Source organism: Trichomycterus rosablanca, chromosome 16 (genome assembly GCF_030014385.1).
Source record: "Trichomycterus rosablanca isolate fTriRos1 chromosome 16, fTriRos1.hap1, whole genome shotgun sequence".
NCBI lineage: Eukaryota > Metazoa > Chordata > Actinopteri > Siluriformes > Trichomycteridae > Trichomycterus > Trichomycterus rosablanca.
The window spans coordinates 4,596,828-4,615,296 of NC_086003.1; the positions used below are offsets into that span (position 1 = coordinate 4,596,828).

At 40.1% G+C, this 18,469-nt stretch overlaps 2 protein-coding genes across 2 annotated transcripts in view; both read left to right on the forward strand.

The window, feature by feature from the left end:
* Nucleotides 1–5,192: 5,192 nt before the first annotated feature.
* LOC134330831 (glutamine synthetase-like) lies at nucleotides 5,193–8,571 on the forward strand. Its single transcript, XM_063012099.1, has 6 exons — nucleotides 5,193–5,352; nucleotides 5,490–5,651; nucleotides 6,071–6,217; nucleotides 6,605–6,732; nucleotides 7,023–7,222; nucleotides 7,494–8,571. Exons 1-6 carry the CDS (start codon nucleotides 5,193–5,195, stop codon nucleotides 7,828–7,830), a joined length of 1,134 nt encoding a protein of 377 aa, XP_062868169.1. The 3' UTR covers nucleotides 7,831–8,571.
* Nucleotides 8,572–11,192: 2,621 nt separating this feature from the next.
* arrdc1b (arrestin domain containing 1b) overlaps nucleotides 11,193–18,469 on the forward strand; it is a 37,878-nt gene continuing 30,601 nt past the window's right edge. The window contains exon 1 of the mRNA XM_063011720.1: nucleotides 11,193–11,379. Within this exon, the coding sequence (XP_062867790.1) occupies nucleotides 11,262–11,379 (118 nt within the window). The 5' untranslated portion in view covers nucleotides 11,193–11,261. The remainder of the gene's footprint in view (nucleotides 11,380–18,469) is intronic.

The window sequence follows — 18,469 nt, forward strand, 5'->3', positions numbered from 1 at the left end:
TGAAAAAATGAGAACCTTTATTCTGAACCCTTGTCAAAAAAAAAGATTTTAACAAGTCCACCTGTGCCACAGTTATTGGCACTTTTAGAAATTCTCAAAAACAAAATCTGGTGCCCAGGTGGTGCAGCGGGATTTTCCGCTAGCACACCAGTGCAGAGATTCTGAACTCCTCGGTTCGGAACTCGGCGTTGCCACCGGTCGGCTGGGCATCATCTAAAGGGCATAATTGGCAGTGCCTGCAGGAGCAGACTATGTGGGTGGGGTCTTCAAATGCTGTGCAAGGACCCTGATTAGCAGATGAAGGCGTCTGTGCAGAATGCATGGGGGCGAAAAGAAGGGGTTCGCTAGGACTGCGCACTTTTAGGGTGCTAGACTGGCCTGTCTGCAGTTCAGACTTATCTCCTGTTAAAAATATTTGGCGCATTATAAAATGACAGCCGAGGCATCCTAACACAAGGACAAAATGCTGCAGAGTAGGTTTGCTTTTGCAGGACCGTCAATGTTAGCTGTAGATTTTTGGTTGCCTGATTGGTTGGTAGTCATGACCCTGTGGTGTTTCAAAATCCCAACAAAAGACAGACAGAGCACCACCTACTGTACATTACCATGTCACTAGCACATCATTAGGAAAGCATATGTTTTAGTACATTTTGTTGCATCCTATGCACCATCACTTTTAAAAACAACAGGACTTTTAAAAACATATTTTTGAAATGCTGTCAGAAAACAATCGTAGTTTAAGAGATGCTGTAAAAGAGTGCATAGCGACACCCTTAGCAACTGTGAGGTCTCCACGGCAACACCCCCATGCTCGATTTGTCTGGCTCATCAGAAGCAGAACTCACCCGACAGAGCTCTGAGCAGTTCATGATGAGATCAAGCATACAGGATTAAAACCAGAAAACACAGTAAGAATGGAGAGATGGGCGTGTCCTGTTTGCTGAGTGATGCTGGATGTAGCTTCACACGTGAGTGTTTACCAGGAGACTGCAGGTCTGGGATGGAGAAGCAGTAAATGGCAGCGTCTGGCACTTCAGCCCACGTTTCTCTGTGCAGAATCTCTGGAGCGGATATCAACTCTGCTCCCTCAGGTTTAAGTGATGGACCCCGGGGTGCTTATCTTTCTCCTGTATGTGATGATAGCTCATGAGCTGGTGTGTGGACTCATGGAGTACCGGGCACAAGCAGCCAAACCACACAAGCGAGCTGCACTGACGTGGCACTCTAGGTGAGACGGATAGCATGCGTCTGGATAACTGTGCATGCTGTAGTGTACCGATGTGTGCTTATTTAGGATGTTTGCCAACCAGGGGGAGATTTTTAACACCTAACAAGCATGTCAAAAGTATGTGGGCGCCCCTCCTAATTGCTGATTGACGGACACACCCCTTTCTAACAGGTGTATAAAAGAAATTTTATAAGATTAAGAATTATATGCTTCAAACTGTCCCAAACACTATGGGAAAGACACTCTTCTGTTTCATCTGTTCCATTGTACACCAAGCGATGCCCATAAAGAAAGGACAGATGTGGTCTACTGGACTAGTAATCCAAAGGTTGCTGGTTCAAGCCCCACCACTGCCAGGTTGCCACTTTTGGGCCCTCAATTGCCTAGACAATATACTGTCACTGTACTGTTAGTCGGCGGCACGGTGGCTAAGTGGGTAGCACTGTCGCCCCAGAGCAAGAAGGTCCTGGGTTTGATACCCAGTCTGGGCAGTCCGGGTCCTTTCTGTGCGGAGTTTGCATGTTCTCCCTGTGTCTGTGTGGGTTTCCTCCGGGAGCCCTGTCCAGGGTATTACTGTGTGCCTTGCACCCATTGAAAAGCTGTCACAAATGCTTTCCAGGCGCAGACTTACTCCTGAATCTCACGGAAAAGCTTAGAGGCTGTTATAGCAGCAAAGGATGGTGCTGTCAGTCCATATTAATGCCTATAGTTTTGGAATAGGGTGTCCAACAAGCTTATAATCAGGTGTCCAGATACACTTGGCCATCTAGTGTTCCTGACAAGTCTACAAATCTAAGACCAACAGATGCCCTAAAACATACACATGATCTTTTTTCCCTCTCACCTCAGTGCCCGTATCTGCCATGGAAAATGGAGGGTCAGCAGTAAGTCGGTGAGGACAGATAGACGAGAATGGAGGAAGACTGGTCGCATCGTCAGGAAGGCATGATGATCCGGACAGCTAAAGCTAAACTAATCATGTTCTAATTATTACAATTAACTATGCCACAAATTGCCTGGACTATAGTTGTAATTGTTTTTGTCTATTGTGTTCTCTATATAAATGTATAAATGTGTCTATACTGACTGCACTTTGTGTCTGATTTGTTGTAAATGCTAGTTGTTTTATTTTTATTTTTATGGTAAAGATGTGGGCAGCTGTAGCCTAGTGGTTAAGGTGCTGGTCCAGTAACCAGAAGGTTGCCGGTTCAAGCCCCACCACTGCCAGGTTTCCACTGTTGGGCCCTTGAGCAAGGCCCTTAACCCTCAATTGCTTAGACAGTATACTGTCACAGTCACAGTGTAAGTCGCTTTGGTAAGTCGCTTTTGGATAAAAGCATTCTGCTAAATGCTGAAAATGAAAATGAAAATGAAGATGTGCCTAAAGCAAGGAGTTGTCTGTGACTAAACGCTGAAAATATTGTCCTTACAAACATTCCAGTCGTATATTGTGTTGTCCCAGCTTTTTTGGAATGTGTTGCAGGCTTTGACCCCACAGGTTTTGTATGGGGTTTAGATCAGGAGACTAAAATGACCATGGCAGAAGCTTGATTGATTTTGTATAGTAAATAACACAGTGATATCTCACACCAGTTGCACAATTTCTGTATTTTTATTTTCTGACAAACACCTCTTGTTTGTTTATCCAATGAGCAGGACCATATCTCTCACCATGTTCTTTCTACTGTTTCTGAGTGGGAGGTGAAAATAAGCAAAAGATTTAATTCCTTATTGCTTTAGGGTTCCCAAAGAAGCTAATTCAGCTCAACACAAACAAACACATTACAGGTCGAATGATGACACCATAAAAGTAGTGGTCAGATGTTGGAGCTGACAGAATGGATTCATTCAGAATGGAAAGACCAGCTCTTGAAGGTCAGCAGAGTAATATAATGAGGGCATCTGGTCCTGAGTCAGTTATTATCTCTAAAGCTGGAATGATGAGACATTATGAGGACATTAGAAGTTAATGTAGTTATTTTACATGAATAGACCTAAATCAGTCATGTTTGGATCTGGATCAGTCATGGTGCAGCAGAATTATGAGCATAAATAAATGTACATCTGTGACTTGTTAGAGCATGAAGTAGCAACATCGGTTTGCTGGCGGCATCAGATGCTGCAAAATAAAATTTTGCAAGTCTTTATTAAGCAAAATAAGTAAAAACAATTGTCCACTTTGCCTGCTATAACTGTGTAATGTATTATCAGTGCAGAATTAAATATTTAATGGTAAATAAAGAACAATAAGTGGCCTAAGACAGAACCTTGTGGGATATCATAATGCATTTTTAAGACTTCAACAACAAATTGGTAAAAGTCTGTCACATAAAACTTGTCTGTCCAACCTTATTTTCCAATAAGATGTCATTATTTCAGGACTAATTTAACCAACACAAAAACATCCAAAATCTGAGGCAATAATTACATTTTGAATCAGCTTAGTTAGTACAAATTCTGTATGACTATGCTTCCAGAAACAAGATTAAACATTTTGCTTGCTGATAACAAAAACAAAAAGGTACCCTTTTTGACGACCTATTTAAATGTAATTTGTCCTAATAGCCATCACTCTTCTTGGAAGCATTTCTGTGGGGATTTGTGCCTTTTTAGTTATAGAGCATATGATTATTTGAGGTCAGGCAATGATAATGGACAAGAAAACATCTTAATAGTCCTATTTACTATTCCAATCCATGTGTTCATTCAGGTGTTCAATAGAGTTGAGGTCAGGGCTCCACTGGACACCACTGAAGTTTCTTGACACCAAACTAAGGCAGGTCTCTATGTGGCTATAGATTTAGTTTATCCTTTGACTGAGTTGAGTGATCACTGGTTCACTTGAAAGAGCTTTGCTGCCTTTACTATTGCTGAATTCTCAGTCAGCATTTCTAAGATTACTTATTGCTTGTTAAATGACTTAATGAACAGTTCTGACCCTCTGAGGCATAGATGGTGTCCATTAGAACTAGCTCTCTCATCAGCTTCAGTCACTCTCAGTTGAGCATGTAATTATGTCCTGGGTACTGTGGATAACTCGCCTCAGCAAATTGAAGTCATTTGTTTTTCAGCTGATGGTCATGCATCAGTGAGTGGAGATCCCTGAAGAATTCGTATTCTTTGAATCTTTATATAAATGTGTGTACATTTCAAGGAAAACAACACTATTTTTCAATGATGTAAGAATAGACATTATACAGTATGTTCTGTATATAACTGATCCAGTCAGGTATCTAACAAAACAATGCACCCTAGAATTAGTTCAAAAACAATAGCTTTGATGGTGTTATACCATTGCGCCCAAATCCCATGTGCCAAAAACACCCAACCAAGCTCTAATTAACCTGCAGTAGGTGTTTTTTCTTGCATCATTCAACATATAAATGCAGGATAAAGGACTTCAATCAGGTCTCGCCAAGTCATTGGAGTGGAGCCAACAAGAAAGAGAATCCAAATTCACACTATTGTTCTTCCTTAGTAAGTACCTCTATGTGTATCAGTGATGTTTACTTAACATTATTACATCTTAATACTTGATAATTTAATTTAATGTTTCAATCAGACGTGGGTAAGTAACCAGATTTTTACAACAGGTTTATGGACTATCCTATTTAAGTCTGTATACCAGCCCACATCTCAATATCTAAAGACTTTAATCTAAAAGCTTGGACTTTATCACCACCTAGATTTTATACACTTGAACTGAATCTAGTTTTTGAAGAATTAATTGTCAATTCTTGAAGCTTGAATTACAAAGAAGACTTAGCCTCAGACTAGGCAATGGAAATTATATTCCATATTCCATTAAGGGCCTTGCTCAGGGGTCCAACAGTGGTTACTTGGAATTCTTTGGTCATTGGTCATTATGCCTAATGTAATTAATATTCTTCTTCTTTTTTTTTTTTTTAAATAACCTCAATTCCAATCTGCTTTAGCTGTTGTAGGTTCTTCCAGGTCATCTACCATGCCTGCCAACTCTCAGTTGAGTAAGGTAGTTTGCTCTCACTACCTCAACCTTCCTCAGGGCGGACTCTGTCAGGTTACATATGTATGGATTGATGGTTCTGGAGAAGGCCTGCGCTGCAAGACTCGAACCCTGGGGTCTGAACCCAGCAGCATAGAAGGTATCACATAAATATATTTGAATCATTCCATTTGACAAATATGCAGTAACTAAAAAACATTGACAGAAAAGAAACTTGATCTTTAATACACTTTATTCAATTGTTGGTGGGTAATATTTGTGTAAACTGCCTTGTAGATATTCCGGAGTGGAATTTTGATGGCTCCAGCACAAACCAGGCCCAGACTGCAAACAGCGACATGATCCTTGAGCCAGTATGTATATTCAGAGATCCCTTCACTCTGGATCCCAACAAACTGGTGCTGTGTGAAGTTCTCAATCAAGATCGCAAACCTGCAGGTACATACAGAAATTATATATGATGGCTTTCTACAACATTTTAAGGTGTGTCAGTGAAAAATTTTGCACATTTAGTTTTAAAAAGTAATATGCTGTGTACATTTTTATACAAATGCATACAAATTGTGACAAATTAAACTAGGAATAAATGGAGAAACTTACTGAGGTTCCAAGAATTTGTACTGTGTGATACTTTTCATTAACTAACAACCTACTATGCTCAGTGGCATGCAATGAAATGCTGGATCTGGCATGAAAATGGCAAGAAAAATGATTGATGTGACCTGATATGTTTTAAATGTCTATGACTGACATTGATTAATGGGCAGCATCCTATTGTATGATCCTTAAAGATAAGCTACATCATTTATGGTTGATATTGATTACTGATATCGGTTTTGATCTGCTTTCCAATATAGATACTAACCATCGACACACCTGTAAAAAGATCATGGAGAAAGTGAAGGAGTTTCATCCATTGTTTGGAATAGAGCAGGAATATACACTGATGGGAACAAATGGACATCCATATGCCTGGCCATCAAACGGCTACCCTAAACCACAGGGTGAGAAATATTGTGTGAGCATATTCATTTAGAAACTCGGTTCTAGGTCTTTGTCCATATATACCATATGGCCAAAAGTATGTGGACACATATTAATTGCACAAATATTAATATGGCCATTAGTGACTTTAGGCACAAGCAACACTCAGATTCATCCTAAAGGTGTTTGATGGCTCTGAGGTCAGGGCAGGTTTCTGGAGTTCTTCCAACTTTATGGATCTTACTTCATGCACAGTGGAACAGTCAGGCTGGAACTCAATATTATATCGGTGCCTACATACCTTTGCCTATATTATATACTGTATGTTAAGACATAAACACTGTCTCAAATACTACTTATCATTACAGATAAAATATTTAATTTGTCTCTTTGTCTCTCTGTCTCAGGTCCGTATTACTGTGCTGTGGGTGCAGACAGGGCCTATGGCAGGGAAATTATGGAGTGTCACTATAAAGCTTGCCTGTATGCAGGTATCAACATCTTTGGTGCCAATGGAGAAGTCATGCCCTCTCAGGTAATTCCCAGCATGGGCTTTTTTTTTTTTTTTTTTTTTTTTTTTTTTTAAGCACCCAGCCCTCTTATAAACACTATTCCATAGTGTTGGCACTTTGACCAGACAGCAGCACAAGCAACAGCTTTGCAACAGTGTACTACTGTTATTAATAAGTGGTGTCTGAATACTTTTTCCATCAATATTTTCATGACAGCGATGATGTAAAGAGCATAAGTAAAACAATAAGAGGAAAAAACATGGGGTGTAGGTTTAAGCTCAGAGCATTTCAATTGTTTTGTCATATTTTACAGTGGGAATTCCAGGTAGGTCCATGTGAAGGTGTTGAGATTGGAGATCACCTGTGGATGGCACGTTTCCTGCTGCATCGTGTGTGTGAAGACTTTGGCGTGGTTGCCTCTTTGGACCCCAAACCCATGTCAGGCAACTGGAATGGAGCAGGCTGCCACACCAACTTCAGCACTGAGGCCACCAGAGCTGAAGGAGGAATAGAGTAAGCACATTTCCATCAAATGCACAAACATTTAACACGGTTTGCTCCTAGATTACATGCTGTATTGTTCATTATAATCAAGCACTTCAGGAGATGACTTAGTGTTGTTTTTTAGCAAATGCAGTATGCAAAATGTACTAAATGCAAGGTATATTTGTCCTATTTCCAATATAAGATGAAAGGAATAACCCACTAAGGGTGCCAATCATTCTAAAGCTACTGTAACCTAATACAATATCATGTATCTTTCTTCTTTACTCTGATACACCAGACATATTGAGAAAGCCATTGAGAAACTACGTATGCACCATATCCAGCACATTCGAATCTCTGATCCTCACGGAGGTCAGGACAACAAAAGAAGACTCACTGGCCTCTTTGAGACCTCCAAGATTCATGAGTTTACAGCTGCAGTGAGTAATCGTGGTACCAGCATTCGAATTCCCATCCAAGTGGACCAGAACAAATGTGGCTATTTGGAGGACCGCCGCCCTGCTGCCAACTGTGATCCATACGCTGTGACTGGTGCGATCGCTCAGACCTGCCTAATGGAAGAGGGAGAGGAGGTAGACGTCTTGTGCGAGCTTGATATTAATGAATTTGAGTAAAACTCAATGTCATGTCAGTTACATTGATAAACAAGGTGTTACATATATGAGATCTTAGATGCAAATCATATTTTAATGTACACTCTTAAATGTTATGCATTAATTAATTTATTTTGTAATTTAAAAAGATACATACAATTGAAGACAAAAAGTTGATTGGATAATTGGAACATAAACTTCTTTGTCGCAAAAAAACATAAATTAAAAAGGTGTGGTAAATTGTGAAGAATTCCTGTTACCACAGTTGGTGTCTTCAATTGTCAAACAGTAGCTAAATGTTTTAAAAAGCAAATGTGATTGTTTGGGATTAAACATACCCCTGTCCCCAATTTTCTACAGGTGTGATACACAGGTGTGATACACAGGTGTGATATACCGATGTGATATACAGGTGTGATACACATGTGTGATATACAGGTGTGAGATACAGGTGTGATACACAGGTGTGATAACACAGGTGTGATACACATGTGTGCTATACATGTGTGATATACAGGTGTGATACACAGGTGTGATACACAGGTGTGATACACAGGTGTGATATACATGTGTGATACACCGATGTGATATACAGGTGTGATACACGTGTGATATACAGGTGTGAGATACAGGTGTGAGATACAGGTGTGATATACAGGTGTGATATATTGAAATGATATGTCATTGAAAAATGTTTAAGCTATTGAGTTTAGAATTACCTTATATAATCAAAGAACAATTAAATAGAACAATGAATTGAAACATTACATTTTGTGTGTACTGTTTTCAATAAAATATATAATTAAAATACACTGTAAAAGGCTAAAACTTGTACTATATATAATATAAGCTAAATATTCGTTTTACTTTGTTACTGAATCTCTGTGGATTTTAGAACCTTAAAACCATGCACAAACCTGTTTTCACTTAGCAGCTCAATCTAGCATTAAACCAGCAAAAGGTCACTACTTAGCGTCAGAATCTAGCATAGCCATGCAGCAACCATGATTATTGTTGTTCAGAATTGAAGTGTAACTGTAGCACAGTTTTAATCTCACAGAGGGTTTTCTTGGTGTTTTACCAACATATCAGAATTAAAATGATACGTTATCAGCCAAAAAAAGGCATGAATTATTAACCTTAGTCTTTGGCTAACTTGTGCTTTGTTTATGTTTTTTTAACCTTCCAAAACATGCCCGGTGTAGCTGGTGTATACTCAAGCTTTATCCTGACTAAATGGTTACACAAAATAAATCAATAAAGGTTATTAGAAATAATAAAGATTAAAGATCGATATTTAAGTTAAAGTTTTTTTTTTTTTTTTTAATCGTACTTAATCTTACAACATGTTTCACAAGGTGGCAGCATATACAAGTGTTTGACACGATGGTGGTTTGGCTTTTGGGCTACTCTTGGGCTCGAGTCAGAAATGTTTTAGCTCTTAAATCCTTTGAGGTAGTTGAATTTTGTGGTATTTTGTTTCAATGGTTTTTTTTCCTCTTTGTTTTTGTTTGTTTGTTTGTTTATTAGGATTTTAAGGTCATGTTTTACACTTTTGGTTACATTCATGACAGAAACGATAGTTACTCATAACACAATGTTCATCAGTTCACAGAGTTATATCGAACACAGCCATAGACAATTTTGTATCTCCAATTCACCTCACTTGCATGTCTTTGGACTGTGGGAGGAAACCGGAGCACCCGGAGGAAACCCACGCGGACACGGGGAGAACATGCAAACTCCACACAGAAAGGACCCGGACCACCCCACCTGGGGATCGGACCCAGGACCTTCTTGCTGTGAGATGACAGGGCTACTCACTTAGCCACCTAGCCGCCCTCCTCTTTGTTTTTAACAGTTACAACAATTTAATATATAAAATATCAAGGGAGCGTCCCAATTGAAGTGGTCTACTTCAGCCTCCTGACCAACTTTGAACCACATAGTCAGGTTGGGTTGTGACCTAGCCAAGTTTTTAAAAAGGTTAAAAAATTATGTGGTTTTTTTTGTTTGTTTTTTCTGTAGACTATCAGGAACCTTTATACAGTACTTAACTTGAAAGTGTGACATATAATATAGTGTCTCTAACCCTAAGTTAAAACGTTAAAGAATTTGAACTTTACTATTCAAATATCATAGAAATATCTGAAGAACATACAGAGATTTTTGATTGATTGAAACTACCTGCAAACAGCAAACTCCCATGCTATAATGTTTCTGTATTTTTACATTTAACATTCATAACCTTATAATTTATAATCTTCTCCTGTCTGCTCAAAGAAGAAACTAGTGCAAGAGCTTGTAGTTATTCATCACTATTGTAAATGCCTACGGATGACGTAAATGTCATGTTCTGTTACATCTGTTTTCCACTGTCTTCCAAATGAACATAAAGTTTATGAGACAGGCCAGCTGGAGATAAACTGCAGACATCAGTGCCCTGAGGGAATGAAAAGTGCCTTTAGGAAACTGAATTGGCAGTTAAGAATTTATCATGGGGTTTATGTATTGCACCTGTACCAATTGGGGTTGGAGTAGGTAGGTGTCTCCCTTGCTACAAATTTGCTCACATGCATTGAAAAAAATCAGAACATTTGTCAGATAAAACAAAAATAGAATTTCTTATAGAACTCAATAATTCAACTTGTGATGACTGGAGTGGAAATAGTTAGAGTTAGTAATAGTTAGTTTGTTAGTTAGCTAGCTAGCTAGCTAGATAGATAGATTATATATTAAGTAAGTAAAAGGCTCAAGGTACGTTAAAAATATTGAGTAGGTAAGTATTTAATTATTTATTTTAGTTTTAATTAATTATTTAAGAATTATAGTTTGAATAATTCAACTATAATTCAAGTACATAAGTAGTTGTGTGAACAATATCAAGTGCACTATTGCCACTGTGAAGTATAGTGGTGGGAGCATCATGATATGGGGCTGGAAGTGTGCAAACTGTACCGGGATGTGCCACATCATCAAAGGACACATGAATAAGCGACATTCCAATTTATACCAAAGGTTTTTCTTAGGGTTATAGTGAGGGTTCTTTATGCCTTTATGGAACATGCTGAGACAGGAATGGTCCCAAATTGCTGAAACACCTGAACTGAATAATTAGAAAGGCTGTAAACATACTTTAAGCTTTATGACGTATGTCAAACAACAAAAACAAAGATGAATGATTTTTTTCTTAACATGTAGAGGTGCTAAATAGAGAAAGGACTAAAAATGCTGGTGTGTTTTTCTGAATGGAGTTATTTAAACGTACATAAATAATGCTGCATAGTGAAGTCCACGCACGCCTGTTCGTGATGACGTCAGTAAGTAGGGTGGAGAGACAGAGAGGGAGCCGCAAATGTGACGTCATGCGAGCCAGGCCGCTCTGCTGTACCGAGCGTGAAGGCGCTTCTCCCGGGGAACCGTGCTGATCCGGCCGCTACCGAACCAGCACCATGGGCAAACTACAGGAATTCAACATCACATTCAGCCATAATAAAGTGGTTTACAGTCCAGGAGAGACTATTTCGGGGACGATCCAGATCCTCACCGGACACTCGCTGCAGTACAAGGGTGAGTGAGCGGATCTTTCACTGTTTGTACTGGTTCCACCAGGTTTGCTGGTGCGATCACGATTAACTGCTGCGGATGTGACGGGGTGGAGCAGGTACTGGGTTTCTGACCAGCACGTTGACATTGTCGATGAACGATTAACGTATTTATTAATAAACAGTCCTAATCAGGGGGCTTAAATCTACAGCAATGTCACCTCAGGTTTACCATGTTCTCACACCATAGAGAACACCATCTTCACTATGTGGACACCTGACTAAGACATTGCTCCCATATGCTCTGTGTCAAGATTTGTGTCAGTGTCAGTGGGAATTTGTGCCCATTCAGTCACAAGAGCAATTGTGAGGTCAGTCACTGATGATGAATGAGAATGCCTGGCTTGTAACCCATTGCAAAGGTGTTTGTTGAGGTTGAGGTTGAGATCAGGGCTCTGTGTGATGTTTCTAAACAGTACCTTGACATTGTTGTTGAACGTCTTTACCAATAAACAGTCTCTCACATCATATAGAACACCATATTCACCCTTCAGCTCGTAAGATACACCTTAGTGTTAGAAGTATGTGGACACCTGACTAAGACATTGCACCCATATCCTCTTTAACAGCCCCCACTCTGCAAGATTTGTGCTTGTGTCAATGGGAATTTGTGCCCATTCAGTCAAAAGAGCAATTGTGAGGTCAGGTATTGATGATGAATGAGAATGGCTGGCTCGTAACCCATATCAAAGGTGTTTGTTGAGGTTGAGTTTGAGGTCAGGGCTCTGTGTGATGTTTCTGAACAGCAAGTTGACACTGCTTTACCAATAAACAGTCCAGATCAGGGGTCCAAATCTACAGGACTGTCAGGTTAACCAAACACCCGTATCATATAGAACACCATATTCACTCATCAGCTCATAAGATACACCTTAGTGTAGAAGTATGTGGACACCTGACTAAGACATTGCACCCATATCCTCTTTAACAGCCTCCACTCTGTAAGATCTGTGCTTGTGTCAGTCTGAATTTGTGCCCATTCAGTCATTTAGTCAAAAGAGCAATTGTGAGGTCAGGTATTGATGATGAATGAGAATGGCTGGCTTGTAACCCACTGCAAAGGTGTTTGTTGAGGTTGAGGTCAGGGCTTTGTGAGACATTCCTGAACATCAGTCTCACTGAACCGAATCTTCATTGACCTAGCTTTGCACAGGGGCACAGGGCTCTCATGGAATAGGTAAATATCTTTTACAAAGCTTGGCAACAAGTTGGAATTTATACGATGGTTAACAGGCTAAAACACTTGAGAAAAGGTGTCCAAATATGGTTGGCCATAAAGGGGAAATATTTGTGTATTTCTACTGTAATAGGTGTAAATTTCTTACCAAATAATGGCTGCTTTGATGGGAACCTTTTTTGGGAAGTGTGTCAAGTTCACATCCTCATGGTAGGTACAAATCAGCAGGTAGATTTTGAGGTTAAAAAGTTTTTCTTCTTTTTTCTTTTTGGCTACTTGTTGGCACTTCAAAAAATGCAGGTCCTGGGTCGTGACATCTTAAGTTTGTGGAACTTAGATAACTAAAACCAATGATCTGATTTTTATTAGGCTTGAGGCCACAATACAGTACAGTGATTACAATGATTTTAATGATATGACAAAGCCAACTTTGGCTGACATCTGTATAACCGCCATGTTTTCCGGATTATAAATAAATCAATACCTGTCTCAGAAAACTACTAGCATTGTTGACTAAATGTTTTTCGAAAGGGTGCAGCTCCTCATACCTGTTTAACCGTTTAAGCTACAACAGCGCTTGCTTTCGATTTTAACATGATGTCAAATTAGTGGTTGGTTGAACTGAACATGTCTCAACAAATGAATGGAATCTGAACAGGTTAGCAATAACTTTCCTCAACACCACAAGCATTACTGTAGCTTCCTGTTCTACTTTCTCTCTTTAGAGTCATTTGTATGGGAAGGAACGGAAAGTCCCTTGAAATTTACTTTATTCACTTATTGGAAACAATTTAATCAACAAGGTTGTGCAAACAAGAAACGAGAATACATGTAGACGTGAAACTGTGAGGCAGGTTAACACTTAATAAACTGAAACTGAGATAAGAAAGTAGGTTAAATGGTAATGTGGATGCTGTTTGTCACAGTCAGTGCTTCGTGTTTGTTCTGTTGAAATAGACCGGAATAGTTTAGATACACTAACGGGAAAACAAGCATTCAACCATCGTTTTCATTTAACATACTTCCATTGCATACATCCACTTCAATACCTACCTATAAAGGTTACATAAAAAATAACCAATTATAATGCTGCCAATAATGAAAAATAAAATTTAAAAGTCATTGATATTGGACAGGAGACTTTTACCCGACAAGTAACCATCAGGGTAAAGGTAATAAAGCTTCCCAAAGTTCTTGAATGGAAAGCAAACACCTTCAATAATCCACAAGTGAAGGTTTATGTAACTAGGTCTGTGAAATGTCAGCAGTCACAGAACTGCTGGATGACCTAAAAACATTGTTCCTACACCCCATACAAAACTTTACCTCTGAAAAAAGCACAGAGATGAACGTCTAAGATTTGCCTACAAGTGGTGTCTGGTCAAGGTTGCATACTTGATGCCAGGACCACCATAAAATACTTTTTGATTTGTATATTTTAGCTGATAGATTTATTATGTCTTCAGCTGGTGAAGCAGCTTGTTTGTGAACACTTATCTCTCCTTTTAGATATTAAAGCTCTCTTCTTAAATTTTTTTAAAAGTCAGGTAGTTTGTTCGAAGTTGAGTTTGTTCAAATTTAGCAAAATATAGCCTTAACGCTTCAGTCATGAGCACTCTATCTTCTAAAGGTCGTTTGTTCGAAGGCTTTGAGCCCCAAGCCATCCTGTGTTCAGAACCTAAAACCCAACTGGCTCTGTGGGCCCCAAGACATCTAATGGCCAATGCCTGGAAGCTTATTACCTGTGTCTCTAGGCTATAAGCTATTCTGTGGTCAGGACCTGGAAGCTAATTGACTATGGGGTCAAAAGCCATCTTGTGTCCAGGACTTAAAATCTGACTGGCAGTGCTTTGCTTTCTTTTGGCTGCTTATCAACACTTGACATTGCAGTAGCCTTAGAGTAGGTTGACTACTTTTAGGAGTCTCAGAGAGTCTCGGAGGAAGCACGTGTTAGCCCTTCATCCATCTGCTGGGGATAGTTCAGACATAGTTTGTGAAGTTGTGATCCAGGGAAAGTCAGACTGGAATTTCCTTAATTAAAAGGATCCACAGTCCAGTCTTATCTGAAAACATTGCTTAATGATTTCTTCACCACACCAGGAAGACTTTTAAAAATGGAACAATAGAAAGACGTGCCTGCCTGGAATAGCAAGCACGTCATTTATCTTTCTCAAATACGCATGAGTGGTTGGTCATATTTTTTCAGTAGTGAGTGAGTACGTGCCACCTGTCTTCCGGCCTCTGCCACCGTGTAGTCAGAGAGAGAATGGACAATGGGAAATTTGTCTTGTATCCTTACTGGATTTTTTCTGGATATTGGCCATATTGTTTCTACACATTAAAATATGAACAAACCTTTGTAAACATAAAACATCACATCCGGAATTATAGATATTAATATAGAGTTGATCCTGCTATACTCCAGATGCAAAATGAGAATCACAATTGAGACCGGGTGCTATAAAAATGCAAAACGCTCTTTTTTTTTAAATGTTGCCACCAAAAGCAGCTTGGGACTCTCTGGTGAGTGCTGCTGGTGCTGACATACCATTTTATGCTAGGGCTTTTTGGCTACTGGCTTGTGGCTAAGCAGCTGTTGCTCCTAGACAACTGACTGAGGCAGATCATACAGGGCAGTTGTATCCTGCATCCTACGATAGTGCCACATTAAAGGTAATTTCACTCTTTGGGATGACCTATCACCAGTGGTGGTCTGTACAGATTTTTTATAAAGATTGTACATCATTTTATACTGTTTCCCTTTAACGACATGTTCACCAGTCCAGAATTGCTGTCAGTGTCTTGGTTAGGCACCCAAAATAAAGGCGAGGAAGCAGCTGTTATGTGTTATCAAGAGGAAGTGTGTTTTTTTGGTCCTTAGAGAAGTTACATTTTCCTTTAGAATGCTTGGCACCACTTGTGTTTCTTCTTTAGATGTATGTCCAAATGCAACAAATGTCCAACTTGTCTCATAAATTAAATATAAGCATAAAATATATATGTTGTTAGATATTTATTATTTTTTATAATTGAGGAACAGACCAGTCAAGTCTGATAACCACTAAAGATATTCAAATCCTATGTAGCCTCAATTTCCAGATGTCATGAGGTAAGCAAAGACATCTGGTTCGAATTTAGTTGGGTGGAGAAAATCTGTTTCCGACCACCAGGATTATGCAATGGTATTTAAAAATCTGTAACTCACATGGCAGTAGTCTCACAGTGAGATGTTAACATCATTAAATTTGAAAATAAAATGCATTTGATTCAGTAAGTGCATTTACGTATTAATGCTAATGCACTCATTAATTTCGCAGGGGTCGTAGTGGGTCCTGCTACACGCAAAAACATTGGACACAACAGGAATACACCATATACAGTGTATTAATCCATTGCAGGACAATCTAGAACAGCCTGTTTGCCTCCATGTAATGTGCAAGGAAACCGAAAACCAACACATTCAATAATCAGAGGCACTGATTGAACCCAGGGCACGTATGTTACCAGATTAGCCACCATCCTGCCCAAGGAAATATAATACAGTCCAATGAATTAAAGCTAAAGATCCGTCTTTACATTACAGCTATGATTAAACTTTAACAATATCCACTATTTTAACTGTGTCCCACACTTAAGTCAACCATACTAAATAGTAAGTCTAATTAGTGTAATCACTATTATGTCTTAGATGCTTAAATAATACTAGGTGGTGTACAGTATGTAGCATTGCAGTATGTAGCATTGCATTTTAGCTTTAGCCGTGTAGCTTTAGCCTTTAGCAACCTAACATGTCAGCTAGCTAAAACTCTCAAGTGCATTATGAACCTCAAATTCTTGTACTGCATTATTAAATCGTATTAACTTAATACATGTAGTAGTGTGTGAAATGTTTCAGAATATAACATATTAACTGTGCTTAGTGCAAACATCCTGGCTAGCTTGTCTGCTCAGATAGCTAGCCAGCAACAGCTTGTGAAATGAGTCCCAATCAAAGCTTTTAGAGCCAGCAAACTATGTAATAAAGACTGTATAGAAATACACCAGACTATATGATGATTTACATTTTAGATTGTTTTAGAAATTTTAGATTTTAAAATCTCTTTCTATATTTTCTACATAAATTTGTAGTCAGTAAGGCATCATTTTGACAGTAAAATGGACAGTGAAAAATTTTCTTTGTGTATCTGTGTGGTTTAAAATTTGCTCACAGAGGCCTTAATAATGTAATCAGACTTCAATATGGGAGACGTGTATTTCACTTCCACAGCAACATCCACAATTTGAATCCAAGATGGCGGCGCGTTAACACGCAGCGGCCGCTCTGGGGTCGAAAAACGGTGTTTTTTTGTTGTTTTCAGGAAAAGTTTGTAAGTTTGTTTAGGACAGTTTTGTTTATAAACGTATGGAAACCACTTTTGACTCCGTTTACAACCGCCAGACACTGCTACAATTGAGAAAACAGTCAGAAACCAACCTGCAAGATGATCTGCAGCGAACTCTGCATGAACTTTGCCTACTTCGCGAACCAGGCCTGCAGTCCTCGGTGTTACCTGAAGCAGGTGACCGGGGGAGGGGGCGCCGCAAGCGGTGCTCGAGGAAGCAGAAGCGTGGAAAGCGAGCCGGGGTCCGTGCTAGGCTAAAAGCTAACCCAAGCCGGCCGGCTCTACCATCGTTATTCCTCGCAAATGCATGCTCTCTGGAGAATAAACTGGACTGTATCAGACTTCAGCGAACTACCCAATGTGAGTACAGGGACTGTTGTGTTTTAATTTTAACTGAAACATGGCTTAGCGACAACATTCCAGACAGTGCCATTCAGCTAGACGGGCTAGCATCGTATCGCGCCGATAGAAATGCAGCTCAGTCCGGTAAAACACGAGGAGGAGGCGTTTGTGTTTACATTAACACCGAATGGTGCAAGGACTCTGTGCTTGTTGTGGCGTACTGTTCTCCGATGGTGGAATTTGCTATTGTTAGATGCAGACCTTTTTATTTACCACGGGAATTCACCAGCGTGCTTATTGTCGCGGTGTATCTTCCGCCCAGCGCGAACGCGAAGGAAGCATTGAGCGAACTTTACAGAGCCATCAGCGAACTGCAGAACATTCATCCAGACGGACTGTTTATTATCGCTGGGGATTTTAATCATGCAAATCTCAAGTCTGCTCTCCCTAAATTCCATCAGCATGTGGACTTTGCTACGAGAGGAGCGAACACGCTGGATAATGTTTACACGAACATTGCCGGTGCGTACCGGGCGGAGCCCCGCCCCCACCTCGGATACTCAGACCACATCTCTGTAATGCTAATCCCAGCATACAGAGCACTCGTCAGGCGCTTCAGACCTGTACAGAAACAGGTGAAAACCTGGCCAGAAGGATCCATCTCTGCTCTTCAGGACTGTTTTGAGTGCACTGACTGGGACATGTTTAGGGAGGCTGCAACATACGGCGATTACACTGATCTAGAGGAGTACACGACTTCAGTGACCTGCTACATCAGCAAATGCATTGAGGACGTCACTACCACTAGAACCATCACTTCCAGACCCAACCAGAAGCCGTGGATGACTCCAGAGGTGCGTGCACTGCTGAGGGCCCGAGACTCCGCTTTTAAAGCAGGTGACCAGCCGGCTCTGAGAACAGCGAGAGCCAGACTGTCCCGGGCAATCCGAGAAGAAAAGCGCGCACACGGCCAGAACATCCACAGCCACTTCCAGAACAGCGGTGACACACGGCGCTTGTGGCAGGGCATCCAGGCCATCACCAACTACAGGACGACTCCACCCGTCTGTGACAGTGATGCCTCCCTTCCAGATGCGCTGAATGACTTCTACGCTCGGTTCGAGGCGCAGAACAACATGTTGGCGAGGAAGATG

Excerpts from the sequence above, each read along its gene's own strand:
- LOC134330831 (XM_063012099.1), top strand. The coding sequence starts at position 5,193 with ATGCCTGCCAACTCTCAGTTGAGTAAGGTAGTTTGCTCTCACTACCTC. Across the intron at positions 6,218-6,604 it reads CGGCTACCCTAAACCACAGG|GTCCGTATTACTGTGCTGTG; the intron begins GTGAGAAATATT and ends TCTCTGTCTCAG. Across the intron at positions 7,223-7,493 it reads AGAGCTGAAGGAGGAATAGA|ACATATTGAGAAAGCCATTG; the intron begins GTAAGCACATTT and ends CTGATACACCAG.